Raw genomic sequence first — 20,032 nt, forward strand, 5'->3', positions numbered from 1 at the left:
TGACAGCTTTTTCTCCCCATTCTCCCCACACCTTGCAATTGTCCCTTGGTTGCTTTCTTTGGTTGTCTGGCTTGGCTGTTGACAGTGCTTAAAATGAAGAGCATAGGAGGAGACTACCTGGTATGATTACATTGGCATTGGGCAGTTGCTACTCTTTTCCTAGTTCACACTGTCTATTAGTAGTTAGCTTTAGGGGAGCTCCCTGTTGCAACTTAATTTGGCAGAGGAAGCAATTTCTTCAGATCCTCTCTCCTATCTGCATATAATTGTTTGAAATGCAAGGTATAGAATTTGGACAATGACAGCTATCCCCAAAGACTTATGAGAGCCTCCCAAGATATGAATACATAAAAAATAATCTGATAATTCATAAAGGGCTATTATAATGCTTGCTATTCTTTTGATTTGACTGATCTTTGTGGGTTATTGTTTACTAAATATATTCACATATGTATTAATGCTCTGAAATAATTTAAGGCAATATTAAAATTGTGTATGTAAACTCATTCACCCAATCCCTCTGTGCCCCTCTGTGAGGGAGATGGGGAGTTAATAAGTTTAATAGATAGATAGATAAATGAATGAAACCTGCACACTCTAAAATGAGGAGGAGGAGAAGGAGGGGAGGAAGAAAGAGGAGGAGGAAGAGGTGGTGGTGGAGAAGGAGGAGGAGGAGATGATGATTGAAAAGGATTCTCTACTTATTTGCTTCCTAATACATTTTTCTTGGCATGGCATTTAAACAGGAGCCTTCGAGGCTGATCGGAAAGTACAGATAAAAGTCCTGGAATTGAGCATTGGTAACTCTGAAACAGTATATCTTGAAAGACGTTCCTTGTATATCCTCGGGAACTCTGAAACCATTCAAAATGTCACATTAGTATCTTACATCACATTACCAAAATCTCATGATATTTCAGTTTTGTGGGAGTTAGGGCAGATTCTCTACTGAGCCCTGGCTGTTGTCTAAAAAGACAGCAAAGTATTGCTGTGATGAAATAAAGAACTTCTACTTTCAGTTAACAGCCCAGTAATGTCATTGTAAATAATTGAAATTTCTGGACCCTTCGCAAACATCACCTCATATACAACATATTGCAATAATCCAAAAATAAAGGGTGTCAATTGAAGTATTTTTAACAGTTCAAGCATTATTCCTTGGAACAGTTTTTGAGTTATAACCTAGCCCCCATAAAGTTTTGCTTCAATTGTGCTAAGTAATTAATAACTTTCTTTAGAACTGATCACATAATTTCCTTTGGAATTCATATCAGTTCCTCTTTCTCCTCTTCCTCCTCCTCTTTGGGAAAAGTGGTAGAGATGAGAGATTAAAACTTGAAATAATTCAGTTCTTCTCCATACCTCCATGGAAAATGTGTTACAGTCTCTCTAAATGTTTCAGGCTATATTCATAGTTCATCCAGACAAACTGAGTCTGGAATTACGCATCTCCAGCATGAGTGTTGCTTTTTGAGATGAAATGTTGACACTTTTAATAGAATTTGTTATGTGCCTATGCCTGTATGAATGCATGTGGGTATGCAAATGTGTGCATGTATAATATGTATATATTTCTTATTCCTTTATAGCTAATTTGGGGCTTCTATTGTTTAAGTCCCTGCAGGAGATTGGTAATAATGACTGGTAATAGGTCTCCCACTGATACTAATTTTTTGTGCTTTCTATACTAAATTTCATTGTCACTGTTCGCAAATGTATTGGTTATTTCCATTGCAGAAACTGTTATCCTGGGCTGCTTCTCTTTCATTTAGTCATCCACAACTGCATCATTTTGTTGAGCATTTCAAAAATGAAATAAAATGAAATGCATTTCTTGATTAATTTCCAAATACTCTCTGGTATATTTCTGGTCATTTTTGAGATCTTCCTTTCATATAACTATTTAATAAAAAGTAATCAAATAGCTGAGAAGAAAGATTTGCTTTCATGAAAAAGTATTGAAAGATTAACTGACTTTGGAATACCTATTTGTGTATTTTGTGTACTTCTCAAATTGGGGGTGTTCTCCTACAGGATATGTCAAAGGGGATACTGTAGTCCTGAATATGTAATTAGTGACTGAATTATTAAAACAACAAAGGGAGCTGTCAATCTAAAACTTGTGGTTATAAATCCCTGCCTGCTTCATGATATAGATTCCTGTTTTAGCGCATGTGAGGCCCCTCTTATATCTGTAATCATTTTCTGTGGCCAGCACAATGAAGAGGCAGAAGGTAGCATAGGAACCTGGTGTTATACAACTGTTCCCTCCATTTTTCATGTTGATGTTTTAGCTGGAAAAATCATTGGACAATATGCTTATTTGGCTTTGTTGATCCTTTGATTGCATGCCATCAAGTCAATATCAAATCTTAGTGATCACATAGATTTTCTCCAGGATCACTTATCATTGCAATCATTAAGCCCTTCAATTTGCTAATCTTGCACAGTTCCATTTTTAACTCTCTTCTTTTTGTGTATTAATCCCTGCAGATTCAACTAATAGTGGATCAGCTAAATCAAAGGTAAGATCTCCTCTGGATTATTTTTGCATTTGAGAGATGTTGGGGATGAGAAAAAGATGGTTAAGCAAAAGGCCCTTAAACTTCCCAAGTTGGAAGTAAAGAGTTTGTGTTACTTTGACACATGGTGTGTCTTGATTTAAATTTTTTTAAAAATAACAACAACCTTGTAGACACTCAAGCATGACACATTTTTCTGGTGTTATGATTTTTTGCCAGCAGCTGCAATTGGCCTTTTCAGAGAGCTGCTTTGTAATGTACTTCTCAGCAGGTTGCAGGTGACTGAGTTGTATTCCAGTGTACTGACTCAACTTACCCTTTTCTTTCTTGCCTTAAACTAAGAATAAGATTATTCCACATCTCCTCTCATGCTTCTTTTCTTTTTTACACCTTTTTCTGGTTGGTTTTATATGTATATGTAGCAGTGAATACACTGTTCTAAAGCATTATACCACAAAAAAAAAAGAACTGGAAGCCAGAAATTAGTTCCATAGTGTGCATAATACATTTAATTAAAAAGAAGAAAAAAAGTTGAACAGAGAAGAGAATCTCTGAGAATCTTTAGTGGGAATATCTGCAGGTGTTTTAGTGCATTTAGGGGATCCTAAAATTAGAATTTCTAATTGCTCTATCTGCAAATATGTTTCCCAAAAGAGGGGAAATAATTCACTTTTTAAAAAGCAAAGTATGCTTATGCAATAACTAATCTATATTGTTAATTACCATTAAGGATTCTGTAGAGTAAGACATTACTAACCAAGGCAATCCATTCAATAAACAATGCCAATGTCACTGGATTTTTTTTTAAATTTTTTTTTTTTGTTATCTGTTCTTTAGCATCTCTAAAATGTTCTGGTTTTTTTGCTTCTGTTCCAGGCTTCATGTGGCTCACGGAAAGAGCACTACCATAAAGAGATGCTTGCCATCTCCTTCATCTCAGCCGTCAACCGCAAGAGGAAGAAGCGGAGAGAGGCCAAGCGTTTTGGGAGCAGCACAGATGATGATTCTGAGCATGAATCAGCTGTCAAGAGAGACGAGGAGGAGGAGGAAGAAGTAGCTCAGGAGGAAGAAAGAGAGGCTGAAAGATTCGAGAGTAGCAGCAGAGCTCCAGTTCCTGATGTGCAGGATGTCTTCCAAAGCCGGGCAAAATTAGAAGCAGAGCAAGTAGAAAGAAAAGTGGCACCCCGAGGAAGCCCAGAGTTGGCCCTGGATGCCCGCTCAATTGTTTCAGGTTACTCCACTCTGTCTACCATTGATCGCAGCCTATGCTCTGAGGTGCAGTCAGTAGCAGAGAGCCGTGGGGAGGAGGCAGATGATGAGCGGAGTGAATTTAGCCATGTGGAGACAGATACTGAGAATAGCTTTGTGCCAAAACAGCTTGGGATGCTTCCCAAAGGAGCTGGTGTGGCAGTAGTGGAGGAAGGGGGGGCTGCTGCTTCTGAAAAGATATCACACAACCGAACCTCCTTTAGTTCCCATCACCTCATGCAGTGTGACACTCTGGCACGGCGCAAGCTTTTGCGGCCCCGACACAATAGTGAGTCTTCTTCCAAGTGTAGCACTGATGTCCCAAGTTCCAGTTCCCCAGGCAGTCAAGAGTCATTGCAGCCTGTGGGTGCCCCTGAGATCCACACCCGGCTTTCCCTCACAGAACAACTTCGACTCCGCCTCCGCGGCTCTGCAGATGACATGCTGGCTGTGCGCCTGCGAAAGCCACACTCACCTGAGACACGGCGCAAGAAGAACAGTTGGCGGCGCCATACTGTAGTGGTCCCTGGTGGTCTCAAAGACCTCAATTATGAGTGGAAGGAACAACATGTATTGGGGACTACTGAGGCTGGTCCACTAGACTCCTCGAATAGAGGTGCGCTAAGGGACAACAAAGACTCTGGGCTTAGCAGCCTAGAGTCAACCAAAGCTCGGTCTTCCTCAATCACACCAGGGAACATGACAGTTCCTAACCAGCAGAGTGAGCCACAGCATCGTAAAGGCAGCTCTGAGGGGCGTTCAGCTCCCCGACGTACAGCCTCCTTACGTTTCCACCAATGTCTTTAGGTAGCCTTTTGTTGAAGCTCTTGTAGAATGGATGAAAGGAAAACTTGGCTTGCCCATGGTAACAGCCTTGTCTTGAGAATGGAGGACGGTGCTCATAGGTGCAGCCACACTTGAAAGTTCCTAGTACTGGCCTTACTTTGTCTTTTTTCATACCTCGATCTGCAGTGGAGCAAGAAACTCTCCTACCTACCCCATACTTATCCTTGTTTTCTAATTCCCCCAGATATTAATTTAATCACACCATGGTTTTGTGATTTGTGAATTTATTTATTCTCCTCTTTCCTTATCCCCAGGATGGCAGTCAAAAACGAAACAAAACAAAAAAGCTGAGGTAGGTCTGATACAAAGAGGGCCATTCATTCAGCCCATTGAAAGATCTTGATTTGGGATTGACTAGAGTTATCCAATTGATGGGATAAGCAGCTTCATCCCTGCTTCAAAATGCTGGGTCTGCAAATAAAAGATATTTTTGGAGGAGGAGAGAATCAGAAATAGAATTCCTCCAGTTAATTTTTCCAATTTTCATTAGTCCATGGTACCTCTTTTCTGTATTTATCTGAAAGAGGCCTTGGAACTGGGCAAACCAAATGAGAGTTATTCATGAATTGAGCCCACATCCATTTAATCACTGCTGTGAGTTCACATTGACACGATGGATTCCTCTCTACCCAAAGTTCCTCTCACTGTTATCTAAGTGGCAGTTGATTGCGTTGGGAGCTTTTGAATGTTCCCCTAAAATATCCATTGCTCCTTTTCTACCTTTCCTCTAGAAAAGCAAATTCAAAAATCTTCCATCTATCATAGCTTGGCCTTTGTCAGGTTCCTACAGGGAGGGTTGTATCATCTTGACTCCTAGCACATGCATCAAAATCTTGTAGATATAAGCAAACTCAGGATTATGTATGGTATAGTCTCAGCTGCACTTGAAGACTGTTTCATGTGAAAACTGCAGAGGTATAATGGTCCATGAAAGGTGCATGATCTCTACCACCTGTAAAGGGCACTGCTGTTTTCCTCCTCCTCCTAAAGCACAGGTGTCAAACTCGATCACGTCACATGATGTATCGCAACGTTTTTGCCTTTGCAGAGCCGGGGTGGGCGTGGCCTGCACGTGACGCATCCGGCTCGCAGGCCGCCAGTTTGACACCCCTGCCTTAAAGTGATGTTGTCTCTAATTTTCAAAAGTCACAAAAGAGATCTATGGCATCACACTATCTGATGCATTGCAGCTTTGGCTTTGGAAGCTTTGGCTGCAGTAAATCTGCTGGTATTTAACAGCATCTCAAAATGCTTTGGTTTTGTTGCAAGACTAACATGATATATATAACTGATGATATGAATTCTAATGATACAGTACTAAATGGTACAACTCACTGTGCTTTTAAGAATATAGTCCCATTTTTTGCTTAGCTCATTTAAGATTTTCTTGTGAGTCTTAGCTAAGGATGCAAACTTTTTCCAGAAGGATTTTTCCTTTCAGGCTGTGACTGTATCCCCATTTGAATAGCACTCTCTGCTCCTATTCCCTCATAACAGATAGCACAGTCTAGGGGAAACAGATGTGATTAATACCATTAACACAATACTGTATGCAGCATTCACGAGGGCAGTATTTTAGGGAGAAAATTAGCTTAAGCAAATGATAATTGCGTGGAGTGAATCACCTGCTAAGGTGACATATGTGTACCGTGTTTTAGTTAACAGTGCTTTTCTATGTGACTTCCTGTGTTCAGTGGGGGAAAGGATGAGTACAGGCGCTATGTGATTTTTTTGGGTTTGGAAAAGAGCAAGAAGAGGTAGAGGAAAAACACACCAGGGCCCTGTGTAGACGTGCCAAAAAGGAGCCTCAGTGATTTTTTTTAAAAGAGCGTAAGTTGACATGATTCCATGCAAGCCTTTGTTAGGATAAAAGGCTGAAATGTCAAGTCCGTGCCATTTTCTGCTTTACTGGTAACTTCTACAACTCACCCTCTCTTACAAAAGAGCAATATTTGATTTTTATGGTGCTACTTTTATTTTCAACAGTGTCTTTCTCTTTAGTTTTCTCATTATACCACATGGAAGTAAATCAAGGAGTCATTTTATTACATGTTGCAGATCAAGTAGGGTTTTCCATTTTGCTATTCCTTGCAATCCCTTCAAAATGAGAGACTTAACATTTGTTTTTATCTTGTGGATATAAAAGATTCCCACATCATGTGTCTCTGTAGAATTTCATTTGGTCATAAAAGCAGGAAGTACTTTTGTGATGAATAAATATGAGAGATGATCTTTTAAGATACATGTTTTGGTGTGTAATAGTTACTACTTCACCCCTTATGCCTCAATACAAAATTGTTACCCCCCTTGGAAAGAGTTGCATAACCCTTAAGAAAAAAATGTTGCTGTGAAATAACTTTTTCCACTTTCTCATCAAGATACTGTATATTTTAATTGGAAAAAGGAAAAAAAAGTCATTTGGGGAGGGGGGGCAACCAAATTAAAATCCTGACATTCTTGAAATTCAGAGCAAACTGCTGTGTCTAGCATAGCCTACATCAAAAGTACTCTTTCTGCAAAATAATAATAATAGAAAAAGTGGCAAATTGCTCTTGAATTTCAGTATTTGCTGATAAATTCCAAATTCGTTATCACTGAATGAAAAGGAAATATCATTTTCATGGAAATAACTCTCCTGCCACATGTTGTGTTGTTTTGTTTATGTATCATATTCCAGGTATTACACACGGATGACATTCCAGTTGTAACACCAAATATAAGACTCAGGCTTAAAAAAAAATCAATGAATATATTAGGTTATAATGCAAAACCAATTCACAACAAGAACAGGCAAGGGACAAGATGTCCTTGGTTAAGGATAGATTTTAATGCTGGTCTTGCTGATATTAAATGCAGCACCTAATTGGGTTTGCCACTGATTATAGACATGTTGCAGTACATTTTTCACTATAGTCTGCCTAGCTCATTCTATGATGTCTGTGGTTTAATGGCAGATGGCTATTTTCTGTAGGAAGGATTAGCTATAGATTCTTTGTAAAGATGTTATGAAGAAATGCTTTTGTATCTGGAGTTTTAAAGAACAAAGTGCATTAAAGTTGATGGTTCCTCTCTGCCAACATCAATTGACAGCAACACTAGGCACTAAATGTCACACTTTGACCCAATGCCATCGTACAGTCCCTGCAGGGTTGGTTGCAATGTTATATTTCCAGGAAGTATGTGTCACCACAGATTCAGCAGTAAGGCCAAAACAGAATGACAATGAATGGGAGCTTGCCAGCTTGATAATTATTCCAAGTATTTTATTTTTAAAGGGGGGGGGGGGAGAGCAATGTGTGTTTTGGTGCAAAACTGAGATCCTGTTTATACAGCAAGGTCAAGATCCTATTGGTTACTGATTCTCCACTTGTAAAGTTGAAAAGACAAAGGTAATACTAATTCTGTAACTTCCTAACCAAGAACAGAACAGGCCTCTCAGGCCTGCCTTCATTTTCATTATGAAATGAAAGGGTCAGGAGTACGGTCTATCTTGATTAAGCTAGTCTGGTAGCTTGGTAATTGAAGAGGTAAAAACAATTTTAAAGTACACTGTATGTAGCATCTATACCAGGGGTGTCAAACTTTTTTCGAGGGCCGGATCAGCATTATAGTTGTCCTTCGTGGGCCAGCTGGGAGATGGGACGGACGCCTCCTGCAGTACCCTGCCGGGCAAAATGGGGTGCAGAGGGGCTGTGAGCAAGGGCCCCCATGCCCCATTTTCAGCCTGGATGGCCTCTAGCACTTTGTCGGCCAAAATGGGATGTTGGGGGGGGGGGGAAATACATGCATCCCATGCATCCCATTGGGCCAGCACTGTGCTGTAGAAGGCCATCCAGGCCGAAATGGGTTGCCCCCTCTTTTTGGCTGCCAGAGGCACCGTGCGCCAGTCCTTTGCTATTTCCAGGCCAGCACTACAGGCCACATTTAAGTACTCTGCAGTCCAGATCCAGCCCACAGGCTTGAATTTGACACCCTTGATCTATACTGAACTTTCAAACGTTTGAAGCATTCTTGTTGAACTGTCACAGCCATCTTTATAAATTACCTAATAGAATTTGTAGTGATTATAAAGAGATGCAAAACAATCCCACATGAAATTAGATCAATTATACTCTTGCCTCTGGATCTGGGCAAGTGACTGGTGCTGTACATAGCCCCAACTCCCTTCCCTTAAAAACTTCCAGCATATTGTGTCCAGAGGTGTCATTGGGATGTGTCAAAAAGTCAAGATGGTTTGTGTGATTCAACAATTGAAGCTGTGTGATGCATGATGAAAAAGAGGCAGAGTTTCCATTGTTTAGGTGCAACGTTTCCCTCATACGATCTTGACTTTTTGAACAATCCTGCTGGTGGATATTCCTGATTATCTTTTGGGTTATTATTTAACAATAATGGCTCAGTGTCATTCTATGTATATGACTTTTTTTAAAAAAAGAAACCATTTTGCAATCATTCTTAAGGATTCATTGTCTCACTGCCAGTGTATGTGTGAAAAAGCATCTCTTTTGCTCACAACTGGATTCTCCCTTCCAGACAAAATCCATCAGATTGAGACTACCCAGTTCCATGTGAAGTAGAGTTGGACTGCAAGCTAAAGTGGTGGTTTATACTTCAAAAATTTCAATTGAAGTCAAAGTATTACAGAAGTGCCTCCTTGGTGCTGTCAAATGACAGCTGTTTTTTTTTTAATATGCATCTGGTGTGCAACATATGAAAAAAGGACAGAGCTATGATCATCTACTTGCAGCTACCATGTTGACTTCTCTTCAAGCCTTTCTTACAAGCATACCTGTTTCATTTTTTTTTATTTTTTATTTTTTATTTTTTGGTTTTGAGGGAGACATCCCAAGTTGTCTATATGTGCCTTTCACAAGAAGACTTCTTTCCCTATTTGTTACAGGCTCTTCAGTATCTGGTGGTTGAAGTGTTAGCCTAAGGGGTAGTCAGTAAATGTACAAAATGTATTAAAATATTTCATTGAGATAAACAATCTTAAAAACTTCAATTTTTAACTGTTCATGCAACTCCCTTATTGCTTCTGCTTGAAGGACATTCTATGAAACTTGAAAGCTCACATAGGATTTAGGTAATTGCATGTCTCCTCTTCAAAAAGCGCATCTATCTTCTAGTGTTGGCCTGTTTGTGACTATGAAAGTCGATCCCTAGCGGGATGTAAAGAACTTAAATTCTGTGATATTGGAAACATAAAAGGAAGGTAAAACCACAAGGCACCAAAACTACAACTTCCCTAGCAGGTGTACAGTTTGTGCTGTATTTGAAGAAGCAGAAAATTTGTCTCTGCTTTGCTCTGTCTTCCATGTGTTCTAAGTATATGTCTTACCACAATTCCATTGAAACTTTGAAAAGGAGCATGTAGATGTGTGCAGGTGTGGAATTTAAAACTGAACAAAATTAAGTAGTTAGCTGTACTGTAATATGTTGTCCTTATCCTTTTATGCAACTATGTGCTGTAAAGTTTTATTCACATTTTTCACATTTATTTTGTAAATAGCTTTTACATGTGTAACATATGATAAAGAGTTTATAAGGATTTTAAGGGGAGTGGGGGAAGCCCAAGACTTTTATTTTTTTCCTTTTTAAAATGGAAGTTATACAACCGTAGATATTTTGGTGGTTTTTTTTTTTTTTAGAAAAAACAAAACTTCCTTGCATGGTTTGTCCCTCTTTTCATCTTTATGTTGTATAATATATATGGTCAAACAAAACAATTCTGCTTTAAATATAGCCCCAAAATTACAATTATATATATATATATATATTGGAAATAAACTGCCTTATTCAAAAAACAAGTTTGCTTACTTATTTAAAGCATAAGCTCTAGCTAGTAAAACACACTATGGATTAATAGTGTTGAAAGTATGCTATTAGATGTGATTTATTTGCATCAATTACCAATTATCCATAAGCAAAAGTTTGACAAAAGAAAGTTCTCTTCACACTCCACTGTAATACATTAAAAATAAACACATTATGAGATCCCTACTATTTTAAATTATGCAGCTTCCACATATTACACAGTTGATATTTTTCCTGCACGCATATGAAGCATTAGTGAATTATATCAGGCACTGAAACTGTACATAATCATACGGGAACTCTCTTCTTGTAGCTTCAGAGGGTTTATCAAACATCAATTAAGTTTCAAGGTTTTGCAACAATAAAATGTAGACAATTGTTAATAGTAGCAGCAAGTCAATTTTACTATTAATCTAAATAAAACAGAATTTAGATGTTAATTTTTTAAAAAGATCTAATCTGAATAAATTTGGAGGAGTAAATTAGTGTGCAATGATGCCTTTCTCCTTCTTCCACTTTTGGGCCTCTTTTTTTTTTTAAACTTGCTCTTCATCTTCTGCTTATATGGCAGTCTAGCTTCCTTTTCTCGAGCTCTCGACAGAGCAGCATGGATGTTACAAAAATGAGGGCATGGCATAATGTGCTCGTATCTCTCCATCTAAGAGCTTAGAAAATAGAAAGTGGGCTGTACATCATAAAAGATAAACCCTCATCTTCTGGTAAGCTCCAAATCTCGAAATCAGTCAATAAGAAGTGACAATGTAAAGGATATGGTGTTTATACAGTTTATACACTCCGCAAAAGGTGCACATAAGTACAGCTTAGTATTTAACATGCTAATTTATAAACTAATTTAAACCCAAGGATTGAAAATTAAATAGAAATACAGTGTAGAATTCCTTCCTACGGCAGGGGAGATGGTCTGCATTCAGTCCTGGTTGCTGCCAAAATGTCACCTCTGGGCCACCTCTTTCCCTTCTTTACCTTTAACCAGCCTGGAAAGATCCTTCAAGACCAAAGACTTCTTCAAATAGAGGACACGACTATTCTTGTTCCTGTTCCATCTGCTCAACTTCTTTGGTTGTATGGAATCCGAAATACCTGCCTCTAAGCAAAACTGTAAATCACGTTTATTTTAAAGAATAACCCTTAAAACTGTAATTTGCATCTGTTTTTTTTTTAAAGGAATAACCCCTTAAGAAATAAACCTTAAGAAAAGTATTATGGGGAGGAAAGAGTATTTTATTAAATTCAGACACACTGCTAGAAAACACCAGAAATAGAAAAGAAAAAAAAAGAAAAAGAAAAATTAAAGGAAAAAAGCAACCTTCCTTCATTTGGAATTTCTGACAAACAAAGATCACAGTTGTCACAGAAGAAAACATGGCATAAAATTTATACATAGGACTCTACCTACAGATAGCAGAAAAGATTTACAAAACTTACAGTGTATTTCAAGACTGCTTGTTTCAGTAACCAGTTTTGGTATGGTATCTTTTTTTTTTTAATAGAGTGGTCTTCTATTGTTTTTGTGTCCCTTTTAAAAAAAACAGTACATAATAAAATCCATGCGAAAGATAGGTCATCAGTCCTTCATACACAGCGTTCAAAGATTTCTGTTTTATTAATTTTTTTAACCTTTTTTTTAAAGTGCTTAAAACAACAACCAGACAAGTAAAGCGAGGCTCATGGCATGCAGTGGTGATCGCTTCCTCCACAACACGCACATATACCTATTACATCAAAAGTACATGCATATTTTGGTGCTTTGTAACTTATATTTTTAAATTTGACACGCACGCACACACGCACCCACACACACATTTATTTTAAATAAAAGGAAAGCAGACTTATTTGTGAAAGTTAATTCACTGTGTTGCTCATTTGCAGTTTGATGATGTGACACATTCATACATACAAACATTGTGCCACGTACTTAAAGTGTATTTTTAGGCAAATGAAAGGATCTAAAACAGAATTGCTCTGGAGATCACTACCTTCCCACTTACAGATTTTTAAAGCTGCCTTAACAAAGATTATTGGCAGGATTTGTTAACCTGATGATTGTGAGCTTCAATTTTGCCTGAAGAAATCCTTTGTCCAAAGTGACTTTTATGCAGTACCTCATGGCAGGAAGTGATCACTTTATTGCCTCCCAGCTATGGTAGACATTTCCCATGTGGGTTGGTTGGGCAGATGGAGTTAATAACTGGTTTGTAAAGACAGGGAGACTGGGCATTACTAGAATCTGTTTATATGCAGGGTTGCTCCATGCTTGTGGCTTTGCTTTAATCCAGAGAAGAAAACTTATTTGAGTGCTGCCTAAGCTTTTTATGATTCTTTCATTCTACTCTTACAGAAACTTCCTAGTGACTTTGATACCTTGTGATGACATAAAATATCAACTGAACTTTAAAAATGCTGCATTTGCAAAAGTTTCAAAAGCCATGCCTAGCATGGGGTGAAAAAATGCTTATTCTTTTAAATGAAATCAAATAAAAATAAACTGAGACAGATGAAGAAAACTATTAAAAGAGCAGTTGAAATAATGTATAAAATGCTGAAAACCTTAAAATGTAGATAATTTTTTCTTCTCTTTCCACATCAACAAAGATGGGAATTAAAAAGCTGCAGTGAGTGAGTCATGATTCCAAAAATGATGGCTTTTTTCTATGCATTGCTGACAAATTGTTGCAAAACAACAGAGACAGGTCTATTCATTTTTTTCTACTCTGAAAAAATATTTTCACACCTGCCTTTTAGGACATCTTTTCTTGCCATGGATTCCTTCTACGTGTTGCAAAGATTCCCTACAACATTTTAAATTTATTTATTTATTTATTTATTACTTGAACTTATTAGTCGCCCCCTCTCCCCACAGGGACTCGGGGCGACGTACAAAAGTATTATATAGCGTACAGAGGAGGTAAGAATAAATAAATAAGTTACAATACCTAAAAAAGTTAAAACCCCAGTGAAATTAACCCTTAAAAACTAAAATTACCAATTAAAAATGCCCTGGGCTGGAGAGATTGTAGTATTATGCCAGGTCAGCTAGTCGAAACAGGTAGGTTTTCAGCTTCATACGGAAGGAGTGAAGGTCGGTTGTTGTCCTGATGTCTGGGGGGAGGTCATTCCAAAGGGTGGGGCCCACTACAGAGAAGGCCCTACTCCTGGGCGTCGCCCTCTGGCACTCTCTGGAGTGACTACTATAGTCAGTTTGAGGGAGACTACAGCATGGATGAGCTAGTTTGTTGGTGTCAGCATGACATTGAGTATGCTAGCATTCTCCAACTAACTCAGCTCACATGATCCTCCATCAAGAAGATTGTGAATTATGTAATTGGTGGTGTGCTAGGGGAATTTTGATGAAATTTACTGCTTTTATGTGGTTCTCCAGAATACAGTTTGAAAACCACAATTCCAAAAATGCTGGATTGGAGCAAGGCTTTGATTCCAATGATACTAATTTTCTATAAGCACAATTCATTATTGGGTTACTTAAAATAGCAAACACAGATCTTAGTGTTTTGGACTGTGGTCTACCCAAACAGTAGAATATTCAAATCTCTGTTAGGCAAGGACTTTCCCAGTGTTTCTACCCAGATCCCTTTAAGCAACAATGCCTGAACTTGAGCCTGGGGCTCTGGGCAAGGCAATGCACACAATTTATATCAGAGTTAAAAGTTCTTCATGAATCTAAACTAACAAATAGCTGTTTCTGTTCTCAGCAACAAAGGGTTATTATAGTTTTCAAAAATTATTTTAATTTGGAACCATCATTAGAATGCTACACAGAGAGAATATGCCAATTTATATATATATGAAGATTAGAAGAAAATGACTTTGAATACATTGAAGAGAAATATATATGTTATGCTGGCATGTCCATCATTGAGAAAGTGTATTCACTAATACTTCATAGAGTCAATTAGGCATTCTGTAACATAATTTGCAACTTTAGTACTCTCTTTTGGATAGGTATCTTCTGTTGGTGTTGCAGAAGAATTTTAATGCATGATAATGGTTACATATGTATGAAAAATGAACTAATAAAATGGGTCTATAAAATGATGTAAGATAATAAAATTATACCATTTCAGTTTTTTCACACAGAATAGCATGATTTGAATTTTCAAATATTTAGCCAGACTAATGATGTAGCATAGTGCAACATAAACCATAAAGGCAGTATGCATCTGTTGGACATTTTCTAGAAAAAAATATATCTTGGTTTTCCAATTTAAAAAAAAAGATGCTTAGACACAATCCAGCTTGTGTTTGTCCAGATAATACTAAAGGCTAATATAAAAAATAAAGCCAATATTCCAACGCTGAAAATTATGTATTTTCCACTCCGGATACAATGCTGAGCATTAGATAGCAAAAACTCAGTTGGGAGCTCGTTCTGAAGAAAATGAGAGCTAAGATGCTCTCAAGCACTTCCACCTAGGGCTGGTTAAGTTAGTCCTAATCCTAAAACTTTAGGCAAGCTTTTGGCATGGAATCAAGTTTGGAGGTTGAAAGAAGGTGACCCTTTTGTAGTTTTAAACTGAATTTTTAACTACATTGTTGTTTTAATTATTTGAATTGGCGATTCTGAATAATAGTCATGGGCAGAAATATTATGCATGTATCATTTAAATACGGGAAATAATTTGGCCTAAAATCTAATTGTTGTAGGTCTATCATTTCCAAGATAAGGTTTTTTTATCTTATTTTCTAACAGGAATTGTTTTATTTAACCACACGGTAACATTTTACTGTGGGATGAGTATAAGCAATCTACAGCTGGCATGTAACTCTCCCAAAACCTATACTCTAGTCCGATACATGGCACAACTTTTCTTTTTCTGATGCAGATGGAGGAAATGCAGTAACCTAAGACTTCAATACTTGCAACAATTTCATCAGAACCCTTAAAAGAAAAAACTTAAAATCCTACCTCCATCAACACACTCAGAAATTCACTATATTGTTAAACTATCTCTCCATACCCCTAGTTATCTTAAAATAATTACCAGATCAAAAATTTGGCTCCTGATGCATAAAATTTGCCTCTCGTGCTCTAGGGAAATAGTTTGTATGTGATGTTGACTTTATCTTGATATGTTGCTTAATTCCTGTATCTTCATATTGTAAATTTGCAACAAGGATATCATGTGTATAACTAAGTATTCCAGACTAAGGAATAGCCTGGGCATATGTGGGAAGGGCATATGACACGTGCATGTTGAAATCATATAAATGCCATTACTTTATGTGGTTGCATCAAAGAATGTGATGTAAGAATGCAATTGTGATGTTATCACATGTGCTTTGTCATTTTGCTCTCACTGATTTCACACAGATGCCACTATTGTATAGGGCAGTGACCCCCAACCTTTCTGGCTCTATGGTCCGGCAGCCACAACACAGGGGAGGGAAAAGGGATGGTTTCACGCATGCGCCCACCATTGCCCAAATGGACCTTCATGCACTTGCAGGCTTGCCCACTGCTTGCTTGGCCTGGTTCCCAATAGGTTGGGGACCCCTGGTATAGGAGTCTTTGAACCCTTTCCCATAATGTATTATAATATGCTCTTTGTTTTTCAAAGACATTACAGCCATGTTCTATTTGTTATGACTTCACTATTATAACTATTGCTTTCTTTTGCTGTTCTAGACTCACTGCCAAATTTTAGTTGTAAAATTCAGTGTATTTTAACAGTTTGAGAGTAAAGTGCTTTTCAGAATAAATAAATTTAATTTAATTTCAAATTTTAAAATGTTTCATTGGAGCTTCCTGATAGAATAATATTGTAGAATGCTATTGTCTGAAAAAAATAGGGTGAGGGGGAAGTCTATGATATCTTAATATATATTAAGGGAAAAGACATTTAATCCAATGTAATCATTTTAGCAGGGTTAAAATGAGTAATTCTGTGCAAAAATGATATGGACCCCAAAATAATCTTACATACAGTATTTGTGGGTTCTGTAAAGCCAAACAGATTTTTTTCTGTTTTGTTGCTATTTGCTGCAGAACAGATATTTATATACACTATTAATTCAATTCCTCTTTTATTGTAGTGGTTCCTTTTCCCAAATTCTGAAAACAATAACTGGCAGAGTTATTAAATAATTTGTGAGTGTTTAATCTTTTAAGGTGAATAAGACTTAATACATAGGACTTAGTCCTTAGTTCCCTAGTTCTTAGTCAGCATAGATTGTATAAAAAAACCCTTATTTTACCTTATTAAACTACAAATCCCAAAATGCACTGTGGTACATTTAAATTAATTTAAGACATATTATAGAATGAATTTATAATACTGTTTACAGTACAGAAAATTCTCATCAGATTTTAGGACTCCTGTTGCTTTATTCTTTTGAAGCCACTTTTTTCTGTTAAGTAAGTTTCTTTAGTCTTTGTCTAAGAACATCTGAGAGATATCCAAGGATTTATCACTACAAAGTATACATTTTTTCCAAATGAAGACACATATTGCCTCAGATCTTTAAAAGAGTTCCATATGTCTTATCTTAAAAGTAGGCTAGTGATAATATTTCTCACATATATTTTTCTTGGAGCTTTGAATCAGGAGCAACAATCAGAACTAACAAATGTTTATAAAAGATATAAAAAACATACACTCAATTAAGTGAGCTGTAGTTCAGAAATATTTATGCCTTTTATAGTAATAACATTTGGAAAAGGACTATCAGACTCTTGATATTTAACTAATACAACATAGTTGTCCTAGAATGCCTACAAAGATTTGGAGTGGCTAGAAGCCCCTGCTTTATTTACTAGTAAAAGTATCTAGTAATGCCACTTGCCATTGAATTTGAATTTCAGTAGCTAACTCCTGGGAAACATCTTTGTTATATTGGGGGTTCATTATCTTAAAGAGCATCAAGTTAAAGTCTCCTGAAAATTTAGGTCAAACTCTTTGCAGTTGTGTGGACATGTTTACATATTTTTTTTCCAATAAACAGTTGACTAATGAAATTTATGTAGAGTATATATTAAACCTTTGTATATTAAACCCTTGTCAATAAACTCAATAAATATTTTAGAACTGATCTGCTTATTGATGACAAAATGAATTTAAATGTTTTTTTAAAAAAATACATTTTGCTAGATTTGGAGATCTATCTAAAATTTTAAGAAAATAAATTGATGGGTGATGGGCATATGAAAAATTGCTTTGCCTATAAACTTTGCTAACTTCTTAGAGGCACAATCAACTGATGCTGAAGGAATAACATTATGTTTTACTTAGACATATATTTCATTTGTTAAATATTAATTTATCCCTTTTTTATTCTGGATATGCCTATTTAAAATTTTAGGTCTGTCCATGTTCTTTTGATCTTACCCATTTTGTAAGTATAGACCTCAGAACTGAATATGGTTCTTGATTCAAAATGTGCTGTAGGCTATTGAATGAGATTTATTAAGCATGGTGATGACAATAATGTAAAATTTTTTTAAAAAATGAATTAAATTAAAATTAAATTAAGAAACAAACACCCTACAGTATTTTATTCTTCATTATCCTCAGAGCTTGAAGTGGGAAAGAGGAAATAATACATAGGAAAATTTCAAAGTAGATTAGAATTAATTAATTGTATTACAATGTAAAAGCATTTGCTACGAAGTTTAAATCAATATATTTAAATCAATATAGCTATCGTTTAAAATAAGTGGAATCACTAATAAATCATTATAACAAGAACACAATAGAATTTCTAATTTTGTCTTTAAAGCCTATGTAGATCATAGCTATTGATGAGGTTGGAAAAGTAAGGAAACAGACATTGGACAAATAACTTCTGTTCCCCAGAATGCCCTTTGCTGGTATTCGCTAAGGCAACCTTCCTTAAAATGACACTCCAGTATTTTCATGCATAATCTGAGGACTGATGGAAGCTTGGAGAAACAAGAATCTCTTTAATCAAATGACTGATTCTTGGAGCTCCGCAAAAGAAGCTGTGGTCTAACTTATATGACTTTTGTGGCATTAATTAAAATATCTATATGTAATTCTCAATGACATTTTTTAAATCAATTGAAAGTAAGTGAAATAAAAACCTATGGGGAACTTTCTACTTCCATTCTAGGAAATCCTAGAATTTAAGTTTTTGTCAAAACGCTGAGAGGTACAATCACAATTCTTCTGTTTGTTCCAAGAATGCTTTTTCAAAAGGCATAAGGACTTTATTCGTTTTTTCATGAAGACATTTCGCTTCTGATCCAAGAAGTTTCTTCAGTTCTGATTGAATTGAAGCTTCTTCAGTCAGAACTGAAGAAGCTTTTTGGATGAAAACAAACAAACGTCTTCAAAGAAAAATAAGGAAAGTTCAGTTGTCTTTTGAAAAAGTTCCTTTGGGACAGCCATGACCTGGGTGACTGAGAATCTACACAAATAATTCTTCTGCTTAATTAACCCCATCTCCAACTATCGTCAAGTTCTTTGAGATATAAGAATCACAGCTTAAAGGCAATTATTAAAAGGATATGCCTTCAAGACTAATTACAAGTATAGGTAATTCTTCTCAATTACTCAAATGTAGTTCTTCTTTTGCTAGTCTTTTGACTCTCCTTTCTGCCCAAGAGGAGGGGAAGGAGGAGAAATTGAGTGGGCACCTTAAGCTCCATTCCTGCCAGAGACACACAGATAAAGAGGAAACATGAACAATGGAAAACTGACACACAAGGGCACAAATCTAGAATGTTACAACTTAATGAAACAATTTCCACAATGTCAAAAGCCAAAACCAACAGGAAACATGCCCTGCACAACCACAACTACCCCTAAAAAAGAATGGGGCTTTTCAGGAGCAAGTAATTGCCCTGTGGAATAGTACTTTTAGCTGTTTGCACCATCATTACTTAAAATAGCTTCTAAAGCACAAAGAATTGAATCAAGGAGAAAACAAAATCATTCATTCTCTCTCTCTCTCTCTTTTTCTCTCTCTCTCTCTCTCTCTCCACTCTCTTTCTCTCTCTCCCTCCCCCTCCCCCATATACTAGACACAACAAGAAATTCATTTTCTTTTTTGTCAATATTTATATATTTATATTACGTATATTATATATATATAATATGTAAATATATTTCTTAAAACAAATATATAAAATGTTAAGACACTTCACTGAAATGTAAAGAGGTTGCTTTTTTGTTTTTTGTTTGTTCTGCAATCCCAAGAAATTGCATTATGGATTGTTGTTACATAGTTAATTTTTAAAACGTTTTTAAAACTTCGTTATTCAAAAAAAGATTTTCTTAAAATTTTTATACAAAAATGATTTGATTTACAAAAAAAAAAGACAGAAGAGAAACCATAAAAAACGAATACCCACTTTCCTCCCACCAAAAAGTCCCAATAATAAAATTAAAAAGAACAAGGTAGTCAACAAAACCAGGAGTGATTACATCTTGTAATATGTTGCATACAAACTCTTCATTTTCTTTTTTTACAATAGCACACCATTTTGCTATACACATGAAGAGGCATGCCCTCACAGATGCACGTATTCTATGTCAAATATTTATTCATATACTGTATGTGCTTAACATTTCAGGACATAAATCTGGGAGGGGGGGTGT

The 20,032-nt window shown here is 36.5% G+C and overlaps 1 protein-coding gene across 5 annotated transcripts in view; it reads left to right on the top strand.

Moving 5' to 3' along the window:
- The window catches only part of ARHGAP23 (Rho GTPase activating protein 23), a 201,909-nt gene extending 191,483 nt beyond the window's left edge, over positions 1-10,426 (top strand). For 2 of the 5 annotated variants that reach the window (XM_081932088.1, XM_081932089.1), the window contains 2 exons: positions 2,494-2,525; positions 3,399-10,426. In XM_081932088.1, coding sequence (XP_081788214.1) covers positions 2,494-2,525; positions 3,399-4,577 — 1,211 coding nt within the window. In that variant the 3' untranslated portion in view covers positions 4,578-10,426. The remainder of the gene's footprint in view (positions 1-2,493; positions 2,526-3,398) is intronic. The other 3 variants (XM_081932091.1, XR_014173530.1, XM_081932090.1) reach the window with 3 other exon arrangements.
- The last annotated feature ends 9,606 nt before the right edge of the window (positions 10,427-20,032 follow it).

Source organism: Natrix helvetica (assembly GCF_964273705.1).
Source record: "Natrix helvetica genome assembly, chromosome: Z".
NCBI lineage: Eukaryota > Metazoa > Chordata > Lepidosauria > Squamata > Natricidae > Natrix > Natrix helvetica.